We start from the raw sequence: 23,973 nt of genomic DNA on the forward strand, positions 1-23,973 counted from the left end.
CCCCACAACAGGCCCCGGTGTGTGATGTTCCCCACCCTGTGTCCACCTGTTATCATTGTTCAGTTCCTACCTATGAGTGAGAACATGCGGTCTTTGGTTTTCTGTACTTGCAATAGTTTGCTCAGAATGATGGTTTCCAGCTTCATCCATGTCCCTACAAAGGATGTGAGCTCATCCTTTTTATGGTTGCATAGCATTCCATGGTGTATATGTGCCATATTTTCTTAATCCAGTCTATCATTGATGGACATTTGGGTTGGTTCCAAGTCTTTGCTATTGTGAATAGTGCCACAATAAACATACATGTGAATGTTTCTTTACAGTAGAATGATTCATAATCCTTTGGGATATACCCAGTAATGGGATGGCTGGGTCAAATGGTGTTTCTAGTTCTAGATCCCTGAGGAATTGCCACACTGTCTTCCACAATGGTTGAACTAGTTTACACTCCCATCAATAGTGTAAAAGCGTTCCTATTTCTCCATGTCCTCTCCAGCACCTGTTGTTTCCTGACTTTTTAATGATCACTATTCTAACTAGTGTGAGATGGTATCTCACTGTGGTTTTGATTTGCATTTCTCTGATGACCAGTGATGATGAGCATCTTTTCATGTGTCTGTTGACTGCATAAATGTCTTCTTTTGAAAAGCGTCTGTTCATATACTTTGCCCACTTTTTGATGGGGTTGTTTGATTTTTTCTTCTAAATTCATTTAAGTTCTTTGTAGATTCTGGATATTAGCCCTTTGTCAGATGGGTAGATTGCAAAAATTTTATCCCATTCTGTAGGTTGCCTGTTCACTCTGATGGTAGTTTCTTTTGCTGTGTAGAAGCTCTTTAGTTTAATTAGATCCCATTTGTCTATTTTGGCTTTTGTTGTCATTGCTTTTGGTGTTTTAGTCATGAAATCCTTGCCCATGCCTATACCCTGAGTGGTATTGCCTAGGTTTTCTTCTAGGATTTTTATGGTTTTAGGTCTAACATGTAAGTCTTTAATCCATCTTGAATTAATTTTTGTGTAAGGTGTAAGGAAGGGATCCAGTTATAGCTTTCTGCATATGGCTAGCCAGTTTTCCCAGCACCATTATTAAATAGGGAATCCTTTCCCCATTTCTTGTTTTTGTCAGGTTTGTCGAAGATCAGATGGTTGCCTTAAGCTGATAAGCACCTTCAGCAAAGTCTCAGGATACAAAATGAATGTGCAAAAATCACAAGCATTCTTATACTCCAATAACAGACAAACAGAACCAAATCATGAGTGAACTCCCATTCATAATTGCTACAAGGAGAATAAAATACCTAGGAATCCAACTTACAAGGGATGTGAAGGATCTCTTCAAGGAGAACTACAGACCACTGCTCAACGAAATAAAAGAGGACACAAACAAATGGAAAAACACTCCATGCTTATGGATAGGAAGAATCAATATCGTGAAAATGGCCATACTGCCCAAGATAATTTATAGATTCAATGCCATCCCCATTAAGCTACCAATGACTTTCTTCACAGAATTGGAAAAAACTGCTTTAAAGTTCATAGGGAACCAAAAAAGAGCCCGCATTGCCAAGACAATCCTAAGCAAAAAGAACAAAGCTGGAGTCATCACGCCACCTGACTTCAAACTATACTACAAGGCTACAGTAACCAAAGCAGCATGATACTCATACCAAAACAGAGATATAGACCAATGGAACAGAACAGAGGTCTCAGAAATAACACCATGCATCTACAGCCTATGGTATTTTACTATGGAAGCCCACCCTGACTAAGATTTCAATTTAGCTCCCATGTAGTTCCCTGTTGCTTGGCAATCTTCTGACCCACTACCTTGTCACATGGTGTATTCCAAATCAGTCCTTCTCCTCTTCCCATATCCCCCTACTCCAATATTCACCCATATGTGGCCAAGTCTTCCTCTACCTGAGCTCCTTGCAGAGGAATGGACAATTGTTTAAATATTAATGAATATTAAAGTAAGTAAAAAAGAGATAAATCTCCATTTGTTTTGATAGTAGGGTGATCTTTGGTGAACTTAGGGAAAGTTTCAACCAAGTAGTCATAGCATGATCCAAGTTAACATGCATTGAACCAGGTGTGATGGCTCATGCCTGTAATCCCAGCACTTTGGGAGGCTCAGCGGGGTGGATCATTTGTGGTCAGGAGTTCAAGACCAGCCTGGCCAACATGGTGAAACCTCGTCTATACAAAAATTAGCCAGGCATGGTGGTGCATGCCTGTAAACCCAGCCACTTGGGAGGCTGAGGCAGGAGAATCGCTTGAACTTGGAGGCAGAGGTTGGAGTGAGCCAAGATCGTGTGATTGCACTTCAGCCTGGGCAACAGAGTGAGACTCCATCTTAAAAAAAAAAAAAAAAGGCAAGTTAACAGGCATTGAAGATTAAAAGGAAAGTAAAGAAGAAGGGGAGTTATCTGGTGTTAACAACTGGAGAAATTTTCTGTGAAGGGGAGTTTACAAGTGGTAGGACATGAAGCTGAAATTGAATATATGGTTGAAAAGGATTTTTTTGAAGACTCAGGATAAGAAAGCATTTTTACATGCCAGTGAGAATAATTTGGTAAAAAGTGGGACATCGATGGTGTAAGAGAGAAAAAGAGGGAATAGTTGAAGAAACTGTGTCCTCAAAGTGTAAGAGGGTATGATAGCTACAGTGTAAGTACAGGGGTTCAGCTTTAAGAGGAGGAGGGACAAGTCTTCCATCATGATATGAAAATAGAAAAAAAATGTAGTTTAGGAAGATTTAAAATTTAGTAGTGGGAATTTGAGATGCTCTTCTCTGATGGATCTGTCAATTTTTGCTTATTTATTTCTTTGGAATCTGTTTTCTATTGAATTTGAGGGTACTAATCTGATGATGGTTTTATTTTGTCAATTAGCTGGTCATCAAATAGTTATCTGATAGCAATGGACTTGGGAAGAATTTGGGGACTTGGTTTCAGGAACTACATCTATTGGGGTAGGCAGCTGTTGTAGAGGAACCAGCTGTTAATAATGATAGAAGGTACATCCCAGGAAGTAGAACACAATTGGCACATTTAGTGATAGATAATGGAAAGTTCAGGAGAGCAACTAGTAAGGAAGAAATGGTTAGAGCATAGCAAGATACATTCTATCAGGTAGGTTGAACATAGTAATTAGCAATCTATAATTAGCAATTTTGGTACATAGACTGGCATATAGTTTGTAGCAGGAAAGCCTGCCATCAGTTAGCGTGTCTTCCCCAATTAATATTGGTTTAAGAGCACACTTCAGGCCAGGCACAGTGGCTCACATTTGTAATCCCAACACTTTGGGAGGCCGAAGCTGGTGGAGGTCAAAAGTTTGAGACCATCCTGGACTCTATTAAAAATACAAAAGTTTGAGACCACCCTGTCTCTATTAAAAATACAAAAATTGAGTGGGCTTGGTGGCGGGGCGCCTGTAATTCCAGCTACTAGGGAAGCTGAGGCAGGAGAATCACTTGCACGTGGGAGACAGAGGCTGTGGTGAGCCGAGACAGTGGCCATTGCACTCCAGCCTGGGAGACAAGAGCGAAACTCCATCTCAAAAAAACAAAACAACAACAAAAAAAACCCAGACTTCAGTTCCAAGAATTTTAGAGAGAAGGCATTAAAGGCATTAGAATGGCAAGAGTAAGGCAGGACTTTATCCTAGCTTTCTGGGGAGATCACTGAGATAGTAAGTTCAGCATAGCAAATAAGATGTGAATCACTTTACCAGGACTGGCATGTTAATTTGGGAGGTGGTCTTACAAATAATGCAGGGGTTTAGTTTCTATTGTAAGGATCCATGTTTTCTGAGGTCTGAAGTTTTTACATATGGGTAGGGTTTCTATAAGTAGGTATAAAAGGAAGTATTTTGCTAGATGAGGTGGCCCATGCCTATAATCCCAGTAGTTTGAGAGGCTGAGGTGGGAGGATCACTTGAGGCCAGGAGTTTTGAGACCAGCCTGGGCAACATAGTGAGACCCTTTCTCTACAAGAATAAAAATAAAAAAATTAGCCAGGCATAGGAATTCACACCTGCAGTCCCAGCTACTTAGGAGGCTAAGGCAGGAGGATTGCTTGAGCTCAGGAGTTGGAGGTTGCAGTGAGCTGTTATCACACCACTCCAACCTGGTGAAAGAGCGAGACCCTATCTCTGACAACAACAAAAAACTAAAACATTTTGCTGACGAATACCACAGTAATCTTCAAATCTATAACAATAATGTAATATTTTATTATTAACTGCTTGACATAACTCTAAAGTGCTTTTTTTTCTTCTAAAATATTTTGGTTGCATGCTACTTGATTATATTTTAGTATAGCACTATTTTATAATACCTTTTTTATATATTGATAGCTTTGAAAGATTTCTTTAAGTTTTACAACTATTTATTACTAATGACATTCTAGCATGAAATCTGACACATTGCAATGCATAAAAAAGATGTACTTGCTGTTTCTAGTACTGCCATGGTTTTGTGCCCTAGAAGCCCAGGAATTCTCATAAATTGGATCTTGTACATTTCCAATCAAAAGAAAAAAATGTAGAGGGGTTTATAGTTGTATATACTACTGCATTGTTCAGTATACTTCTGAAAAGAGAGAATTTCCATTTTGACTAGGATTTGTTAAGGATCAAATCTTTTCCTTATGCTTTTCCTGCTAAGTATATTAGTTTGCTATTGTTGCATAACAGATCACCACAAACTTCAAGTCTTAAAAGAATACATCATGTTTATCTCACAGCTTGTATGGGTAAGGAGTCCAGCTACAAACTGAATCTTTTGCTCAGGGTTTCACTGGACTATAATCAAGGTGCTTGCCAGATTGTATGCTTATCTGGAGGTTTGACTAAGGAAGAATCCACTTGTAGGCTTTTTCAGAATGCTGAAAGAATTCATTTATCTGTCTGACTGAAGGCCCTAGCTTCTTATTAGCTGTCCACTGGGGGCTACCCTCAGGTCCTAAAGGCTGTCCACAGTTCTCTGCCACATAGCTCTCTGCAAAGGCATTTTACAATATGGCTGTTTGCTTAAGGGTGAATTTCTCAATTCAGTTTGCTAAGATAGTCTTATATAATGTAATGTAATCACAAGACTGATATCCTAGCACCTTTGCTTGCTAATGTAACCTGATCAAGGAATGACATCTTATTAATTTGCCATAGGCAAAATATGATGGAAAGCAAGTCACAGGCTCCAATCATGCTCAAAGAAAGGGGATTATATAAGAGTATACCTTATTGGGAATCACCTTTGGGTGTACATGTACAATGATTTTCCACAGAGAAGCTTCTGTACATTTTGTGTCTTGTTTCCTTCTCACCACTTACATAGTTCTGTTGCCATATGTCTAGACACATTCATATTATGATATGACCTCTAGCCCTACACTTTACTGTCACTATGCCAGGTAAGTCACCATAGTAGGTATTTTTTCTAGTGTTATGCCTGGAAGTTTCTTGCAATGGTTAACAATGACTTAGCATAACATGAAAGCGACCAGGAATCACTCACTATCCCTCTAGAGTCAATCTAAAGATATTCTTAATTCAAATTCCCCTTGGCTGGGTCCCAAAAATATACATGGCCATCTCAATACCACTTCATTTGAGGGGAAGGGTGACAGAGGGAAAGTAAGAGTGGAAAGAGATAGTCTTAACCAATTGCAATTAAATTTTTTTTGTTGTTGTGGATTTTTTAAAAACATGTGATCACGTGAAAACGTACTTTCCAGGGCCCCAAGAGTGGACTGAAATAAGTGAGGAATTTGGAAATTAAGTTTCATGAGCTTTATAGGAAATCCATTTCAAGTTGCCATTTATTTATTAACTTACTTGATAATTGTTCTCTGAATCTGAAGTGATGGCCAGAATTTTAAAACATGTGAACATTCTTATCCAATGAACTAGTTATAAATAAATGAAGAAAAAAACAGGAGCCAAGTGTTCCCAAGAAACTAAGTAATTAGGCAGAGCCTACCCACTATACATCAGATAAAGATTCTAACCACTAGAGTTTAAAATATTTGGATTTAATTTGTGAAAAACAATGAAAATCCGTTCCTTTCCCTTAGAGCTACATTTATTGTGCAATCATTGTGTTTCGGAGCTTCATTTAGTTTTATGCATTGCATTTAAGTTATGTGCTACTTAAATTTGTGGCATATCTAGTCTAAATTTTGTTTTGAAAAGTTAATTGGTGATTGTGGCAGGTAGTGCAGTTTTCTGACCAAAAAGGTCAGAAAAAGGTCTCTTTTTCTTTCTTCTTCCTCCCCACCCCAAAAATAAAAAAATAGAAAAAGCCTTCAATTTTTTTTAGTTATCAGATTGCTAAGTGTTCACAGAAATTGAGCCCTGTCCCACAAGACAAATTATTCCCTTAAAGTGTTCAGGGTAATCTTCTTTGCTAGTGGTTTGTTTAGGGTCAGTCATGTGTCCCAGTTCTAGCCAATTTAAGGGGAAGTACTGAGAGTTATGGGAAAGAGAGATTCATAATGAGAAGTGACCCTTTCCTTCTGCCTTTGACCCCTAGAATGGTGACAGCCAACTTCTAGTCAGAAAAAAGAAAGCCTAGTATAATCAGAGAAGCTGAGTCAAAGCTTTGACTTAGCTGATTCTGCATGCCTACCTCTGGACATCCTATAACATGAGATGGAAAAATGCCACTTCTAGTTTGACATTTTTATTCCTTACAACAGAACCCCTTCTAATAGAAACAATGATGTATAAAATAAAAGTTAGACAAACACACACACATATAACCTTTATTATGTTTTGTCTTAATACACACACAATATGAGTTTATTTTGGTAATTTGGAATTACAGGAATTCACAAGGAAGAGATTTTTAAGAAATCACGCAGATAATTATATTAACAGTTTTTGTATATATTTATCTATTGCTGCTATGCATATATTTTATATAACTTTTAAAGTTAGACTAATTGTTTTAAACTTAATTCCTAATAATCATAAAAATAAGCAAGATTAGATTGAATCTGATTTTTTCTTTTAAAATTTCTTTTATTCATATAAGCACAATGTATAGTAATTAGAAAAGCTGAAGGCATTGGTTCAATGTAGGAAAGTGGACCATAGGTAAAATAGATGGAGTTCTAGAAGTGTTTTAACTGACTAAAAATATTATCTGTTTATGACTACCACCTAAGTTCTAAGACAAGGTCACTCTCAGGAAATTTCAAACTCATTTATCCTATGTTCTCTGGTAGATAATATTTGTGGTACCTTCCCCAGAGTATTTTTTTAGCTACTATATTTCTGTTGAATAGGCTTAAATTGAACTAATGTAGACTTTGTTCAATTTACTGTCATTAGTTAATGTGACTCCTTTCCTAAACTGAATTGCTAAAAGATATTCAATTTTTAACTAGTTTTATAAGCTAAGGAAGAGAAACCAAGATAGAATCTCAAATATCTGATATATTAGATTGACTCTGTAGAACATTTCCTTTTTTACAAGGAGTCCTCACCTTTTATTATAATAGGACATAAAATAAATGATTGTAATATCAAATATGAAATAGTATCTGTTGAGTGGATTATCTTAAATTTCAAAGCCATATTTATCTTTTGTGCTATAAATTTTAGTTTATACATTACATTATAATGTATAATTATACATTATAATTTATGGACCACAAAATTCATATAGAATAATTATTTCTGTTATGTTTTTTATTACATATTGAACCTTAAGAGAGTTTCTTGGTTTGAAAACAATAAGCACATTGAAGCAATCTTGTTTCAATATTTACATTTTTATGTTTGCATATAAACTGATGAATAGATTCTGTTATATTTTTATTGTAATAGACTTTTTTATGTGTATACAAAGTCAACTAGGACTTCTTAACCTTTTTTTGTGCTATGAGCTGCTGTGGCAGTCTGGTCCATCCCTCTCAGGATTGTGTTTTTAAATGCATAAAATAATACAAATAGGACTAAAATTAAAAAATACAACTCTCTCTCTCTCTCTCTCTCTATATATATATATATATATTTTTTTTTTTTTTTGCATGGAATGTAGGTTAAAAACCCCTGAGTCAAGATTTTGAATAGCCCTTTAGTTAATGTGTATAAAATTATGCTCGAGGCAATTCCTAAGAGAGATCCATAATGAGCACACAAGAAGAACCAAGCTGAGATACATCCGTTAAACTTGTGTGTGATAAAGCCCTTAGATTGTATCTGTACAAGTGTGTTATTTTTGCTTTTAAATCCCAGAAGTAAGAATTATCAGTTTAGGAATAAGTATATGACAGAGACTTAGAGAACATTAGTTTTGTTTCAACTTATCTACATCCCTGTGTTATCTACGAGAACTATAAAATCTTGGAGTGAGTATACATGCCAACTTTGAGCATTTTAGCACACTACAGAATTTTAGCCTTGTCCAATTCAACTGTAGAACTGGGCCATGAATTGGTTAATTAAAGGTATGAGTTTAATGAAAAAGAAGCTATGAATGAAAGAGTGAGTACGCAGAGGGAGTTCAATTGAGACAGAATTGGAAAATAAGGTAGGATGTGAAACAAACAACAACTCAACACTATAAAACTGAAGTATGAGAGGAGAAAATCAAAGAAAGAAAGGACTTACAATTAGTTGGCAATTTACTTCCCACAATACCACACACCTGGAGTATTTAGAAATTACATTTCATCTTTTGTGTGGCACTACATAGCTCATGTAAATATAATAGTATCTTACCTATTTAAAAAATGTTGAATAGCTTAATTTCTTTTAAGACTCTTATCATGTTTTTCACATTAAATGGGTATTATACTCCCATTATTTTCATCCCTTCCCATTTTTCATAGAAGAGATAGACACAAGCCTGAATTAAATAACAAGGTCTTGTTGTGCAGACATATTTTGGAAACCATACTATTCAATGTGAATATCAGTAGGTGTTAGTTGTGCCACGGGCTGCTGTGGCAGTCTAGTCTATCCCCTTAAGATTGTGTTTTTTAAATGCACAAAATAATACAAATAGGACTGAAATAAAAATATTACATGGAAATATAGTGTTGTGCATAGACTGCAGGTTAAGAAACCCTGCATCAAGATCTTTCCCTCCTTCCCCCAACACACTCTGTCTTCTTTGATCTGTACAGACTGAAGCTGTAGTTTTCTCTCCAGAGTTCTTTTTATGTATCAAGCATCTTTTCGCTTGTGCATTTGCTAAATTTTGTTTTCATTTTTCTCAGTTATTTACGAAATATGGATTTAGTGAGATCAAGGGATAGACAAAAAATTCTTCACATTATTAAAATAGAGGGCGTATTATGCATAGAGCATACTCAGTATGAGTATTTTCTTAGTTGAATTTGGAAACATTGTTATTTTACGGCAGTTAATTGCCACAAACTCCATAGACTATACAGCCTAGAGAGGAATGTTCTAAACCTCTGTCCAAATCCTAACCCCTCTAAGATTTCCCTTTATAGAGAGGCACTTCACAACCTGTACCACATAAATAGGATGAAGGAGAACTACTCATGGTCTTGTCAGGTTGGTGGAGTGGTTGATGGGGTTGGTGACTGACTCCTCCAAATGTCGGAATGCTTTTGAAGCCAAAGAGAAAAACAGATCCATTTGGTTTTTTTTTTTCGTTTTAACTACAGGAGGGAAAGTTGATCTTATGGGCAAGGGGCTCTGTGCTCTATGTACTATATAGTATAAAACTCTAATTGCTAATATGCCCCTTTTGGAGAAAAACTCACCAAAGCATGCTAAGTTTAGACCTGTGTTGTGGTTTCTCGCCTTTGATTTTTTGGCATTCTTGTGCCTTAGGCTGCAGGTATTTTAAATATTTGTACATTATTATGCAAAGAGAAAGTGATAAGAAACCTACATAATGTGTTATATGAGGTCAGAAAAGGCAGAGATTAATTTAGAAGCTGATGATGACGAGAAAATATTTTAGTATTTTTCCTGAAGATTTTTCCTTAATAATTGAGGCTCTGAAAATGGAGGTTCTAAAAGAAGGACAACTTAAGTGTAAATCCTGCTTTGTTTGTATGTAAACATGCTCCAACATTTGTGTTAATATTCTCAGATGGAGAGATTCATGACCTTACCCTTCTTCATATGACTTCTTGTGTAGTCTATCAATCACAGAGAAAAATATCCATAGATAAGTGGATCAAAGCATGGGTTTAAAAAGGCAAAGAGAAAGAAGAAGTGATTTACTGGGTCTGACACCCTGTTTAACATTTCAGGATCAAACCAATACCAAATTCCTAGGACATAGTAGGGAGTCCAGCAGACAGTGAATGAAGTGGCAAATGCAACTGTCATTTTTAGAGTCTTCAGCCGTGCTCTTGGTATATTGTTCTTGGACTGATTCAGTTGTAGTTCTATTGGATAGAGAAAAGAGCAGGTGTTTAAAGATCAGTTTTCTCACGAAACCGAAGTGGACAAAAAGGAAGACAGCATCACTAAATCAACTTAATCAATGGGAGAAAATTTCCAGTATTTTAAATAATAATAATTTGTTTGAAAAGCATGTTTTAATGAGAGTTTTCCACTATGTCACATAATGAATAGAAAATATTGAAGATGATAGTGCTCCTATTTCTGCCAAACTAATTTGGATTTGAAATATGGGATACTCAAAGTCTTAACATATAAATTTAAGAGAGTAGATGAGATTGAGCTCAGTTGAATTCTTTTTAAAAAAATTTTTTTAAAAATTTTAATAGGTTTTTTTGGTGGACTGATGGTGTTTGGCTACATGAATAAGTTCTTCGGTGTGAGTTCTGAGATCTCAGTGTATGCTGTACCAAATGTGTAGTCTTTTATCCCTTGCCACCCCCCACCCTTTCCCCCTAGTTTCCAAAGTCCAGTGTATCATTGTTATGCCTTTTTGTCATCATAGCTTAGCTTCCACATATGAATGAGAACATATGATGTTTGGTTTTCTATTCCTGAGTTACTTCACTTAGAATAATTGTCTCCAATTCCATCCAGGTTGCTGCAAATGCCATTATTTCATTCCTTTTTTATCACTGAGCAGTATTCCATAGCATATATATAACACATATTTTTATCCACTCATTGATTGATGGGCATTTGGGCTGGTTCTGTATTTTTGCAATTGCAAACTATGCTGCTATAAACATTCCTGTGCAAGTATCTTTTTCATATAATGCCTTCCGCCCCCCACACCCCCAGATAGATACCTAGTAGTGAGAATGCTGGATCAAACAATGGTTCTACTTTTAGTTCTTTAAGGAATCTCCACATTATTTTCCATGATGGTTGTACTAGTTAACATTCCCACCAACAGTGTAGAAGTGTTCCCTTTTCACTGCATCCCTGCAAACATCTATTATTTTTTGATTTTTTGATTATGGCCATTCTTGCAGGAGTGAGGTGGTATCACACTGTGGTTTTGATTTGCATTTCCCTGATCATTAGTGAGGTTGAGCATTTTCCCCTATGCTTCTTGTCCATTTGTATATCTTCTTTTGAGAATTGTCTATTCATGTCCTTAGCTCACTTTTCGATAGGATTGTTTGTTTTCTTCTTGCTGATTTGTTTGAATTCTCTGTAGATTCTGGGATTAGTCCTTTGTCAGAAGTACAGATTGTGAAGATTTTCTCCCACTCTGTGGGTCATCTGTTAACTCTGCTGATTATTTCTTTTGCTGTGCAGAAGCTTTTTAGTTTAATTAAGTCCCATCTATTTATCTTTGTTTTTGTTGCATTTGCTTTGGGGCTGTTAGTCATGAACTCTTTGCCTAAGCCAATGTCTCGAAGGGTTTCCAATGTTATCTTCTAGAATCTTTACGGTTTCAGGTCTTAGATTTCAGTCTTTGATTCACGTTGAGTTGATTTTTGTATAGGGTGAGAGATGAGGATCTAGTTTCATTCTTCTACACATGGCTAGCCAATTATCCCAGCACCATTTGTTGAACAGGATGTCCTTTCCCCACTCTATGTTTTTGTTTGCTTTGTGAATTCTGACTTCAAAACAAAATTATGTTCACTGAGTATCTTTGCTACTAAGGACAGTAAGTATCATGTGTGGATGAAAGTGTACTACCCCAAATTATCTATCTCAACTGTGTGCTTCTTTCTATGATAGATGAAATAATTTCACTTTTCATATTAATAGAGCCTTTAAAGTTTATAGGTTACACTTGTGAAGAAATTTGCTGGAAATTAATGGAATTACTGACTTTTTACAGTCAGGCTGCCTACCTGAAATTTTGAACTTAGTTCTTAAAGGTAAAAAGGTGCAATTCTGAAGTGCTCAAAATCTGTTCTTGTATTTCATAATAGAGAACTTCTGTGTTAAGTAAGAAATACTCTTCACATACTATATTTTTTTTTGAAGGAAACAGATAATGCTATTCAGAAATAGTCATTTTGAAATTTCTTATTAATTGGTCACCAAAGAGTGGACATATAGAGGAAAACATTTACATGCATGGTGTTTTAATTATGAAATTATTTTTTGTCTAGAAATATTAAAGTAATTTATTAAATACAGACTGATTATGGATTTTTGGCAGACAAAACTAATTACTATTTACTCTGTGCCTTGCTAGAGGCTTTGCTCTTTTCACATACTATTCATTTTTTTTTTAGACAGAGTTTCGCTCTTGCTGCCCAGGCTGGAGTGCAATGATGCAATCTCGGCTCACTGCAATCTTTGCCTCCCGGGTTCAAGCGATTCTCCTGCCTCAACCTCCTGAGTAGCTGGGACTACAGGCATGTGCCACCACACCCGGCTAATTTTTGTGTTTTTGTTAGAGACAGGTTTCATCGTATTGGTCAGGCTGGCCTCGAACTCCTGACCTCAGGCAATCCACCCGCCTCGGCCTCCCAAAGTACTGGGATTACAGGCATGAGCCACCACACCTGGCCTTCACACACTATTCATTTAATCCTCAATATCTGTAAACTTTGGTGACACATCCATTTAAAATTCAGAAAATCATCTTGGCTTAGCAAGTGACTGAAAATGAAAAAATATCAAGACAACCACAACATGTCATGCTTTTTCTTCTTTTGAAACATCATCACAGTCGATAATTGGTTTACTGTTTATGACTTTTCTGCTAGACTGTAGTCTCCATGAAAGCAGGATACTTACTAGATTTTTCTTATTCACCATGGTATCCCCACCTAGTACAGTTTCCAGCAATGCTGAGTAGTCAGTATGTATTAATCAAATAAATAAAATAATAAATAAATGTGTTCATAATAGTTATGGCTTCCTGCCTCTGCTTTTTTGTTTTTCTGCTTATGTACTGCTAATATTTCTTCAGATTAACTCCTATTTGAGATTCACCTTCTTATTTTCCCTCTACCCTTCTTAGATATCGTTTATAAAATGGAATCTCTCAAGATAAGATTTTGAAGGCAAATTGTTTTTGCAGTATACTTTTTTGGAAATATTAAATACCATTTTGTGCTGGCAGGTGAAAACTGCCCAATTCCCTATTAGAAAGCATCACCATGAATATTTTCTTTTGAAAATACCTACTGAGACTATTCATGCTATAATAGTTAAGATGATTTCCCTGTTAAGTTGTACCAGATATAACTTATGTACTATGTCATTGATAACATGTATTTTGGATGTCATGCCAACATAACAATGTTTATATTTCATAAATATATGTTTTATTTTTGGGAATGCACCATTTTACTAAAGCCAAAAAGATACAAACACATGTGTGAAGTTTTGAATGAAATCATCAATTACATAGTCAATAATATTTCGCATATTAACATACACACAAATGTGCATAGTTTACGTTGTATAAATATAGGGGATTTGAATATAAAATGAAACAGCTCACTTTAGCTAGTTTATTGGATAGCATTTAACAGGTTGTACTTTTCTATAGTCTAGATATCACAATTTGTACTTGCTACCCAGCAGAAACCATTTGCCAATGCTTATCCTGGGTCTTAATGGAATAATCATTAATTCTTCTTTAATTTCATGATGCAAATGTAGAACAGCAGAAGATACTAAGTTACCTTATCTGTAAATTGAAGATGATAAAAGCATAATAAAAATGTTACCTTATGGGGTGATTGTGAATATTAAATGAGCTAATATATACAAACTGCTTAGAACAGTATCTGGCACATAGTTCATGCCACTCTGTGTTGAGTATCACTGTTTAAAAACTGCCCACAAATAACACTAAATCTAAGGAATACATACTGTGGGGATCCTGATGAAGGACCCGTGTCAGGGTGAAGATGATTTTTGCATTGCAGATCAGCATGATGAGAAGAGGGATGATGAAGAGGCAGCTGAAGGTGAAAAAGTTATAAAATGCTTGATGCCACCATTGTGGAAAACTGCAGTGTGTTACACATTGAGAGAAAACTTTTGTCTGTCCGGAGCTGTCTGCTAGATGAATCATCCTGAAGATGTATAACTGTATGAGATAATAAAAAGCTATGTTACTTTTTTCCAAATGGTATTTGAAAGTTTTCTCTTTGGTACTCTGCTAGCCTTCTAGCATGTTACCTAAAGCAATTTCTAAGTTCCTTAGTAGTATATTTCTGATGTTTCTATGAAAAGTCATGTGACTATTTACTTAAAATATGTTTGGGTAAGTGTCAATAGATCTACAAGATTTTGGATTTTTTAGCAATTATTTCAACCTTGAAGAATAATCATCTTTCAAGGATTTAAATGTTGTTTGTATTTCAGTTTCCAGTACAATTATGCTGAGTAAACTTTTCGCAAGTGATTTTGCTCATAAGTTATATCTGCAGTAACTATAACTGTGTCTGGCACTTAGAATGTACCCCCCAAAATACATATTTAAATTTTATTTTAGAGACAGAAACCCTATTAAAATGACATTTTAAGAAATGGTCACAAGACATAAAGAGACAGTTGCTCAAAGAAAGATGGAACATGTCAAAACAAAAAGCAAACAAAAAAAACAATCCAGGAACCAGCTGAAAAGAGCTTCCACTGGCCAAATCTGGGGCAGTTTAAGCATTAAAATACAAAAAAGAAACTGATCTAAAAGAATGATAAACTATTGAATAAAGTAAGGATCCATGAGCCCATACTTGTAAAAATTACAAAATAACAAAAACAACGAATAAATGGGTGAAAAAATCCTCTTCCATAATGTAGAATGCCAACTAATAAGTGAAAAGGAATAAACAGAATTAGTGATTAACATTTGGTAATCACTATAATAAGTGATTACAGCAAGAATCATCAATAGCTGGTAAAAATAGTGGATGGAACTTTGAGGAGAAGGATATTTACAAAATCTCAAAGTATCAGTCTGCAGGATACTTATTCATTATAAGGAATAAAATAATAACTCTATAGAAGAGAAATATCTAGATAAGTATGTTAACGTTGCCAATAATAGGACCCATTGACAATGTCTGTCTCCTTATGTAATGCATTGAGAACTTAGCATCACTAATTTGGTATTTTTGCTTAAAGTGTATAACCTGAATCTAACCTTGAGAGGACAAATCCCAACTGAGAGACATTTTACAAAATGACTGGTTTGCACTCTCCAAAAATGTCAATATCATGAAACACAAAAAAAGACTGAGAAATGGTTCCAGCTATAAGAATACTAAAGAGGTATGCAACTAAATCCACCACATAATCTTGGATTTTCTTTTGTTAAAAGGGCAAAAATTAAACTGGGACAACTTATGGGCTCTGAATAGAACATATAAATTAAATAGGGGTAATATATCAATGTTAAATTTATTTTTTATTTTGACAATCATTACTGCGGCTGTGTGTGAGAGGCCTTAAACACACTTCGAAGTATTCAGGGGTAAAGAAAAATCATGTCTACAACTTACTTTTAAGCAATTGGGAAAATGTAGATAAGATAAAATAAATAAGCAAATGTAAAATGTTAATATTTGAGAAAATCTGGGTGAAGGTACCCAAGAAATCTGTATGATTCTTGTAACCTTTCTTTGAGTGTCAAATTATTTTTAAAAAGCCTTTATCCTACAACTTTTAAAAACACAAACTGAATCAACAATTAAGAAAATGTTGCAAGTAGTTTTCAAAAATAAATTCTAATGGACATTTACTCATTATTTCTGTATTTAGTAAACACTTCTTACCTAGTTATTTATAAGCTTTTTCCCTGAGAAATTTCATTTTACTGTGAAACATTATTAAAATGAAATGAAAAGAGAGTGTAAGCATTTTTAAATTGATAGAAAGTAAATTCAAACAAAAATGTTACAATTTTTTTATTTTAAGCAAATGAGGGGTTCTATTATTTTTTGTTTTTGATTGAATTAGAAAATTTTAATTTTAATTACAGTATTAAGAAACATGATTCTTTTCTAAGCTACCAACAAAAAAACACTATAAAATATTTTTAAGATACTTTATTTTCTTAAAAAAAGACATACTCTGCTCCCATTCCCATCACCTCAAAAGGGAACGAAACCTTGGCCCTGTTAAATAAGTTGAAAAGTTGATTTCAGTTTCAGATCTTTTTTAATCTTCAAGGGGAAAAAATTATTTTAAATTAATCCACTAGAGGGCGTCTAATAATTTTACAATCATCCTGCAGTCAAGAAACCCCGACAAGTGCATTCAGCTAAGTTTATCTTATGATTCAGACTTTTTTTCCCACATTACAAAGTGAAGTTTTCAGTTTTCTGTAATTCTTTGCAAGCTGACCTTATTTAAAGTTCAGCTTTGAATTAGATCCAACAGAGGCTGTCAGTTAAAGTCTTTGGAATGGTTACTTCACGTAGAACCCGAGAATTTCTTTAAGGTTTTAGCTACTTCTCTCTGTACCATCCCAGTTGGACTTGGAACCGGATGACCTGAATTTTACTTTTTCTATGCTCTGGGCCACATTTTCATCTTAATATTTCATGTTTTAAAGGCATAATGATATCACTGACTGGCTGATGAAATCACAAGCGTAGGTAGTATGCTACATGAGAAGCAAGTTTTTCGCTAGCACCACAAAGGTCTCTGGCCCAATGAGTGGAGTTTGACAGTAGTTCTTGTCACAAGTATAATGTTGTTGCATGCCAGTTTTGAGGAGAGATGAACACATTTGAAAAACAGTGTGTTTTTTTTTTTCTGTGTTTGTCTATATTTCTTGCTCAGGCCTCTCGGGCATTACTTGTTCTTTCCGTTTTCACACCAACTTGGTGAGTTCTGCTATAAGATTCTAAAAAGATGGGTTGTGTGTGGTCCAAATTGGTTCATTTGTAACTGGAAAAAAAATTTATAGTTTAAAAAATATGTTTAAAAAAAAGCCCTGATGAAACTTTCAATTAGCAATGACTTTGAAACATAGTACTATGATTGAGTTAATGGCTATCTTATTTAACACATGCTTATTTTTTAAGCAATTCTTTGGTAAAACTAACTATAGCTGGCATTCTCTGTCATAAAAGATAAAGCAGTTATATCCTTCAATCAAGAAATTTAATATTTGGTAGTGGAGATATAAAATGTATGTGATCCAGGTAATACAAGATAGACCGATAAATTTTAAGAAAGGTATAATAAAGTGTACAAAAATTCAGAATCTTACTTGCCCATAAATTAACTTGCTATTGTCTTAGTTCCATTTATTTTGTGCTCCAAGACCATGTTCATTTGAATGATTAATATAGAGATCCACTTTGCTTTTAGTTGTTCATTTGTTCTTGGATTTTATTTCTTTAATTTTGGTATGTTTCTCCTCTCTTGTCCCTGACCCTGGTTCTCATCAGCGTTTGTTTTATTTTGCCATAAACAAGAACATTCTGTTTTCATTTTTTTTTCACAGTCAATTGCAGTTGTTCATTTCTTCTTGGAATATTATCTTTAACACTCACCTTACCCACACTAATTACACCCTTACCTAGTGTTATCCAAAGGTAATTATCTTCAGATGTGTGCTTCAGTTTCCTCATCTATATATGGAAAAAATAGTAATATCTACCTCTAAGGCCTATCATGACAATAAATGAGTTAATACATGCAAAGCACCTGGAATAGTGCCTGGAACACAGCACTGTATAAATCTTAACCATTATTATAATTAAAACTTGAAGTTCACAATTTTTATATGTATCCACATGCATTTATATATTTATAAATGTGTATCATATATTTTTTTCTTGATGTCTTTTAAGCATCAGTTTTCACTTCAAGCTTTTTCTGCCTTTTTCTTCCCCAGCCTCCTACAGGTAAAAAGGAAATAGACAATATTGCAGTGTTCAGTGGGCAGAGGTGGGTAGAGTGTAGCAGTTAAAAGAGCTAGCTATGGATATGGCCATATATGGATAACTAGATATACTGATATACTGAGATGTCCACTTATTAAACAGTAATCTTGGGCATGTTATATAATATTGGAGGTTTAGTTTCTTCATGTGTAAAATAAAGGTAAAGATTGTACATAATTTATGTGATTGTTGGAAGCATTATATGAAATATTGCATGTAAAAGCTTATTTATGGATTTATTCACTGCCTGTTCTGTGAACCTAGCATGTAAAAGCTTTTAGCCAAATTCCTGGCACATATTTATGTCCTCAAGCATTATTTATCATCATCAACATTATTGCTGTTGTTATTTCTGCTAGTAGGACGGTACTATGTTGTAGCACAATGTTTGGCATATTGTACCTGTGTAATAATATTTATTGAATTTAAACTGTTTGCCAATGTCAGTAGTGCATTCTACACCAGTAAATTCTCTATGCATTAAGGCAAGCCTCCACACATCTTCAGACAGCATATCTTTACACTAAGGATGAAGGAGAGGCCCACATTTCTTGCCCGCAGGCCTGGGTTAACCACGTAATTTAAAAGCTGTCAATATGTGATGCTCTATATTAGCACAGATAAACTAGTGTTAAGCTTAACACAGATAAGCTATGAACTCTTTCTGCAAATAACCTGCTACTCTGGAATTCTTGTGGTATTAAGTGACTCTTATTAGAAACCATGTGATTTATAAGTAGATATGGGCACATCTAATTTAGGAAATGTCTTCTCTTCCATTTATATTTACCAACCTAACCACAGACGGCCTTAAAACCAAAGCTATCCCAGGGTGTTTGTTGCTTTTTCATTTCCTCCTTCCCTCCTTTGTTTTTTCTTTTCTACCTTTCCTCCTTTTTCCTCCCCTTCCCTTCTCTCCCTCCCTTCCCTTCTCTCCCTCCCTTCCCTTCTCTTCTTCCCTTCCCTTCTCTCCCTCCCTTCCCTTCTCTCCCTCCCTTCCCTTCTCTTCCTTCCCTTTCCTTCCCTTCCCTTCCCTTCCTTTGCCTTCTCTTCCTTTCCCTTCTTTCTTTCCCTCTTTCCCCACTTTTATATACGATACCTCCAAGACTTGAATTACTGTGCTCTGGCATGTATAGTTTTGCAGAGTACAATAGCTTTGTGACCAGGGAGTAGTTTGACCAAATTTAGTAATCAGTCAGAATGCATGCTATAATTTTGAAATATTTGAAATAATCCACTTTTATACAAGCATTTCTTTTTTGCAGTTTCTTAAAGGACCAACAATTCCATACTCATATTTCTGTACTCTTTCTTTCCTGACTTCAAAAACTCTTTTATGAAGGTAAGAAGAAAGGATGGGCTTAGGAAGAAAGGAAAAGAAGAAAAATAAACATTAAATTAGTAATTAAAATTAAGGTGTAAAGTCTTAGGTGATTTTATAAATTGTATGACTTATTCTTTACAGTTACTCTTTTAAATGTAAGTAATTTGCTGAAAGTCACATAGCTGGTAGGCAGTATTACTGAGATTTGAGCCCAACTCCATTTGAATCTCACACTCATGCCACTTTTACTATCCCCATTGCCTTTTGAACTTTGTTGCAAGGAGATACGAAGTCTTTAGTAACTGTGACTGGGAGCTAGTGAATAACCAAGTGGAGGACTGGTCCTCCTTTACCTCTATTTTAACCAGAGCAGCTCCACTTATTTCTGTGTCATTCATGATGATTTTTTGTACAGGATTTTTTTATGTACAGGATTTTTGTACTATATTTCATTTAAAAAATTTTTGATAGACACATAATAATTGTACATATTTATGGGGTACATTGTGATATAGAATTTTTAAAAAGAATTCTATTACTAGCATAAAATTTGAAAGTTTCTATGCCACACTATTCTAAAACTTCTGAGAATGCACCACCAAATTATCACATGTGGTGACAACATGTTTGTTAAGATTTTTTTTCAACTGAGATATGAATTACTCAAGTAATAGAAAATTAGTATGTCCACCAAAGGATGAAAATTAAAGTTACCCTTTTCATATAAATTAGGTACAATAGGATGTGCCTTTGTCAATGGGCTTATCCACAGACCATGGTGAAGCATGAGACACACTCATCATGTGTCACAGTCTAGAAATAAAAAGCCCTCTTTCTCATATTCCTCATCAAATATATGTAACATTGGTTATGGGATTGAAATCTCTTTTATTCAGAGAGATTGCAGAGAGCCATAATAAAAGAAAAGAATAAGACAACATGAGTCCAACAGAGTACGTGACACTGGGAATGCCAATGGATCCTTTCAAATCAGTGCTTTTTGAACAGGATATGCTCAGCAGTGAGTTTCAATCAACAGTAAAAAATGAAATGTAACAGAATAGAATATTGATTTCATCAAAATTTTTTCTCAGTTATATGTGTGAGAGAAAGAGAGACAGAGACACACATTTTCAATGTAGTGTGTGTTTCTTACTTTGGATTATTGGAAAAGGATTTTAACACCATTGTCTTCAAAGGTTTAGACCTTAGCTCTCTGATGTGAAGTAGGGATAATAACACAGCTCCTATTTACCTCATAGAGTTAATGTAAATATCAAATAACATTACTTATGTGAGGTTATTCAGGAAGCTTCAGCAAAGTGCTTTAAAGTGTTGTTGAAAATAAGGATGAGTCATGTGTTTTACAAAATAAAATAACATCATTTTCTGTGGCTCATGTTCACATAAATCTCTCTAGTAATGTATTTGAGATCAGACTATTACATGAAATTCCTAAATAATTCAAAGTTAAGTTCCTATTTTCTTTTTGCTACATCAAGTTAGATAAATATTTGGCATTATCTTTCTATTATTGCTGTTAATATTTAGATGAAAAGAATTGGATTGATAAAGTAATATTTCATTTATAGCCTCTAGGAGACTTCTTCTAAGAAGAATCAAATCGTGAGTTTGCCCTTCAGTTATTATTGCAAATAGGATTATTTCTACTTTGGTTTAGATTTTAATCCACATCAGCATCTCAAATTACCAACTACTTTCCACATAGTTGTACTTAGACAGATCTTATATTGCCAACAGTCATGTCCTAAAGCAAATGATTTTACTTCTCATAGCCTGCCTTCCCTCTCCCTTCTGCAAATAGGTAGACAAACAAACACTCCCCTTCTCAACCGGATAATGTCAATGGTTTTACTACTTAAACTCCTTGGCTAAGAAAACTGGAACTTTATTTCCCCCGCTCTATTATTAACTCTCTCAATCCAATTTGTTGTCAAGTTTTGTATTTTGTTTGAAATGTCTCTTTTACTATCAATTATCTTTGATACCACCCTAGCCCCCTAATGATCTCATTGACAGATGATTTTTAAAAAGTCTTTGTTTTACTCCACTCCATTTGGGCCATTTGAGCCTACATAAATTTTCCCAAAAACTTTTTTTTTTTTCTTTTTTGAGACAGGGTCTCATTCTGTCACTGAGATTGGAGTGCAGTTGCAGTGGTGCATCATGGCTCTCTGCAACTTCTGCCTCCTAGGCTCAAGCGATTCTCCCACCTCAGCCTCCCGAGTAGCTGAGACCACAGGTACATGCCATTATGACCAGCATTAATTTTTTTATTTTTTATTTATTTATTTTTTTTTTTTTATAATTTGTTGATATGGGGCCTCCCCAGCCCAGTCTGGTCTCGAACTGCTGGGCTCAAGTGATCCTCCCACCTCAACCTCCCTCCCAACCTCCCAAGTAGCTGGGACCACAGGTGCAAAAGTATAAAGAAAGAATGTGGAAAATTTTAAGAGCATAAGCCTTAGCTAAATCACCTCATTTCAGGTGATATGTTTGCTAAAGTTTTTCTTATATATTCCATCACTGTGAAAGAAATCATAAATTTTTTTTCAGAAAATGAAAACATTTTAGTTTTTCCCATTATTCTTATCATGACACACACACATTTTCAAAAGAAATATTAAAGTGAGAAATTGATGGGATAAAACAGTTATCCAGCTTTCTAGTGTCTTGTGCTATGTAGTGAATTCTGCATGGCAGTTTTTTGTTGTTGTTATTTTTTGACCATCTGGTCAGTTTAAAAAGTCTAGATAAATTTCCATTTTCAGAGGCAAGTTTTGGAGGATCCTAGTTAATTCTGATTTATTTCTTGACACATCCTTGTATCCTGGGTTTAGCATGTAGTACATTTACATGCAAGAGAAAACTTGTTCATCTGCTATTAACGTTCTTTGTTATTTTCAAGAATTTGTCCCTTTTTTCAGGGATCTGATTGTTAAAATGGTAGGTTCAGTAGGTCAGTTAACCGGTCTGCCTCTGATGAAGGCAACCTGGGAAGATACTGCCCTCTGTGGGGAGGGCCTGTGCCTACTCTGTCAGCCATATGGCTTTCTCAATAAGCTGCCTCCAGCAAAACTCAAGCTAACTTTAGGGAAATATTTGGATTTCCATACATCCAAGTTGTCTTACTTTTCTTCTATATTCAGTACCATTTAGCTGCAAACTGCAGAGCAACATACTAATCAAGAATAATTCTCTCTAAGCTGCAGTGACAGAATTCTTAAAATTTCCATTCAAGAAACCTTAAATAAGAAACATTATAAATATTTTCTATCTAGGCAAATTTCATAATTCCTAAAAATTATCTCAACTAAACATTAAAGCCATGTCAACCAGAACAAAAAGAAAAATAGAAGAATAGAATGGAGATAAGGTCAAGTTTGAGAATCGCAATTTTTGGGGGGAAGCATTTGCTACATAATAGATATTATGTGATCCACTTTATTTATTTATTCATCACAAAAGCAGTATTAAGTAAGCATTAACCCCCATGTTACATTTTATCAGTAAAGGAACTGAAACCAGAGAGGTTAAGAAATTTGCCCAAGGTAACAGAACAGAGCCAGAATTAAACTTCGCTCTCTGACTTCCAGAGCCCAAGCTCTTAAAGGTAATATAGTACTTCCTTTGATAAGACCTTATATCAAATTTAGATAGGAAATCTATGATCACCATATCCAAATAAGTTTATGTATAATGGCTTACCTGTGGTCCTGCAAAGACACTACTGAGGATCCAGGCCAGGCCAACCATGGACTGTCCGAGCTTGCTGCTGCTTTTCAAAGCTAGGGGCCTCGTGATAGCCAGGGAGCGGTCCAGGCTGATCACCACCATCATGAAAGCTGGGGCATACATGGAGAAAAGCTTTAGATAACTGAGAACTTTGCAGAGGAACTCTCCAGCATACCATTGGACTGTAATGTTCCACATCCCATCCAGTGGCATGACAATCAGAGTCTCCAACAGGTTGGCTAAGGTCAGATGTTTTAAGAGCAGCTTCATTCTTGACAGCTTTTTCCCTTTCTCTTTCTTCTGTGTCCACTTCTGAAGTTTCAGCAGGAAAGAAGCATTAAAGGTCGCAGAGAGTAGAAAAAGGAAGAAAGTAACTGTCACTCGGATCTTTCCAGACAAGGTCAGAGTGGGGAGGTTGCCCTGCATCAGTGGGATGCTGTTGTTGATGACTGAACAGTGATTTTGATTCTGTTCAGGTGAAGCACTGTTTGCCATATTTTCCCAGGACAGAGCTTCAAGACTTGTGTCTGTGGCGCATCTGATATTTTATTGTAACCGAATCTAAAGTCCTGTTTTATTTCTGCCTTCTTTAGATGGAAACGTCACAGGTTTAGACGTATGTCAAATTTTGTCCCTGAG

The 23,973-nt window shown here is 35.3% G+C and overlaps 1 protein-coding gene and 1 non-coding gene across 3 annotated transcripts; one reads left to right on the forward strand and one right to left on the reverse strand.

Annotated features, from left to right (window-relative positions):
- Positions 1–6,762: 6,762 nt before the first annotated feature.
- On the reverse strand, positions 6,763–23,870 carry GNRHR (gonadotropin releasing hormone receptor). Of its 2 annotated transcripts, none has more exons than XM_050790028.1 (3): positions 23,308–23,870; positions 14,221–14,440; positions 6,763–10,388 (listed from the first exon to the last, which is right to left on the reverse strand). In XM_050790028.1, exons 1-3 carry the CDS (start codon positions 23,827–23,829, stop codon positions 10,144–10,146), a joined length of 987 nt encoding a protein of 328 aa, XP_050645985.1. In that variant the 5' UTR covers positions 23,830–23,870; the 3' UTR covers positions 6,763–10,143. The 2 variants fall into 2 exon arrangements, with proteins under 2 accessions (XP_050645985.1, XP_050645987.1); XM_050790030.1 differs by having other exon boundaries at positions 10,151–10,388; positions 14,221–14,312; positions 23,308–23,860.
- LOC126955848 (small nucleolar RNA SNORA62/SNORA6 family) lies at positions 16,897–17,047 on the forward strand. Its single transcript, XR_007726135.1, has one exon. It is a non-coding gene; the product is annotated as a small nucleolar RNA SNORA62/SNORA6 family (small nucleolar RNA).
- Positions 23,871–23,973: the final 103 nt, after the last annotated feature.

The sequence above is a fragment of the Macaca thibetana genome, chromosome 5 (assembly GCF_024542745.1).
Source record: "Macaca thibetana thibetana isolate TM-01 chromosome 5, ASM2454274v1, whole genome shotgun sequence".
Classification (NCBI taxonomy): domain Eukaryota; kingdom Metazoa; phylum Chordata; class Mammalia; order Primates; family Cercopithecidae; genus Macaca; species Macaca thibetana.

Bases quoted from the DNA above. Each gene is read 5' to 3' on its own strand.
- GNRHR (XM_050790028.1), bottom strand. From the start codon at position 23,829: ATGGCAAACAGTGCTTCACCTGAACAGAATCAAAATCACTGTTCAGTC. The intron at 14,441-23,307 runs GTAAGCCATTAT...TATCTCATACAG, and splicing joins GTGTCTTTGCAGGACCACAG to TTATACATCTTCAGGATGAT. The intron at 10,389-14,220 runs GTATGTATTCCT...TCTATCCAATAG, and splicing joins CCTTCATCAGGATCCCCACA to AACTACAACTGAATCAGTCC.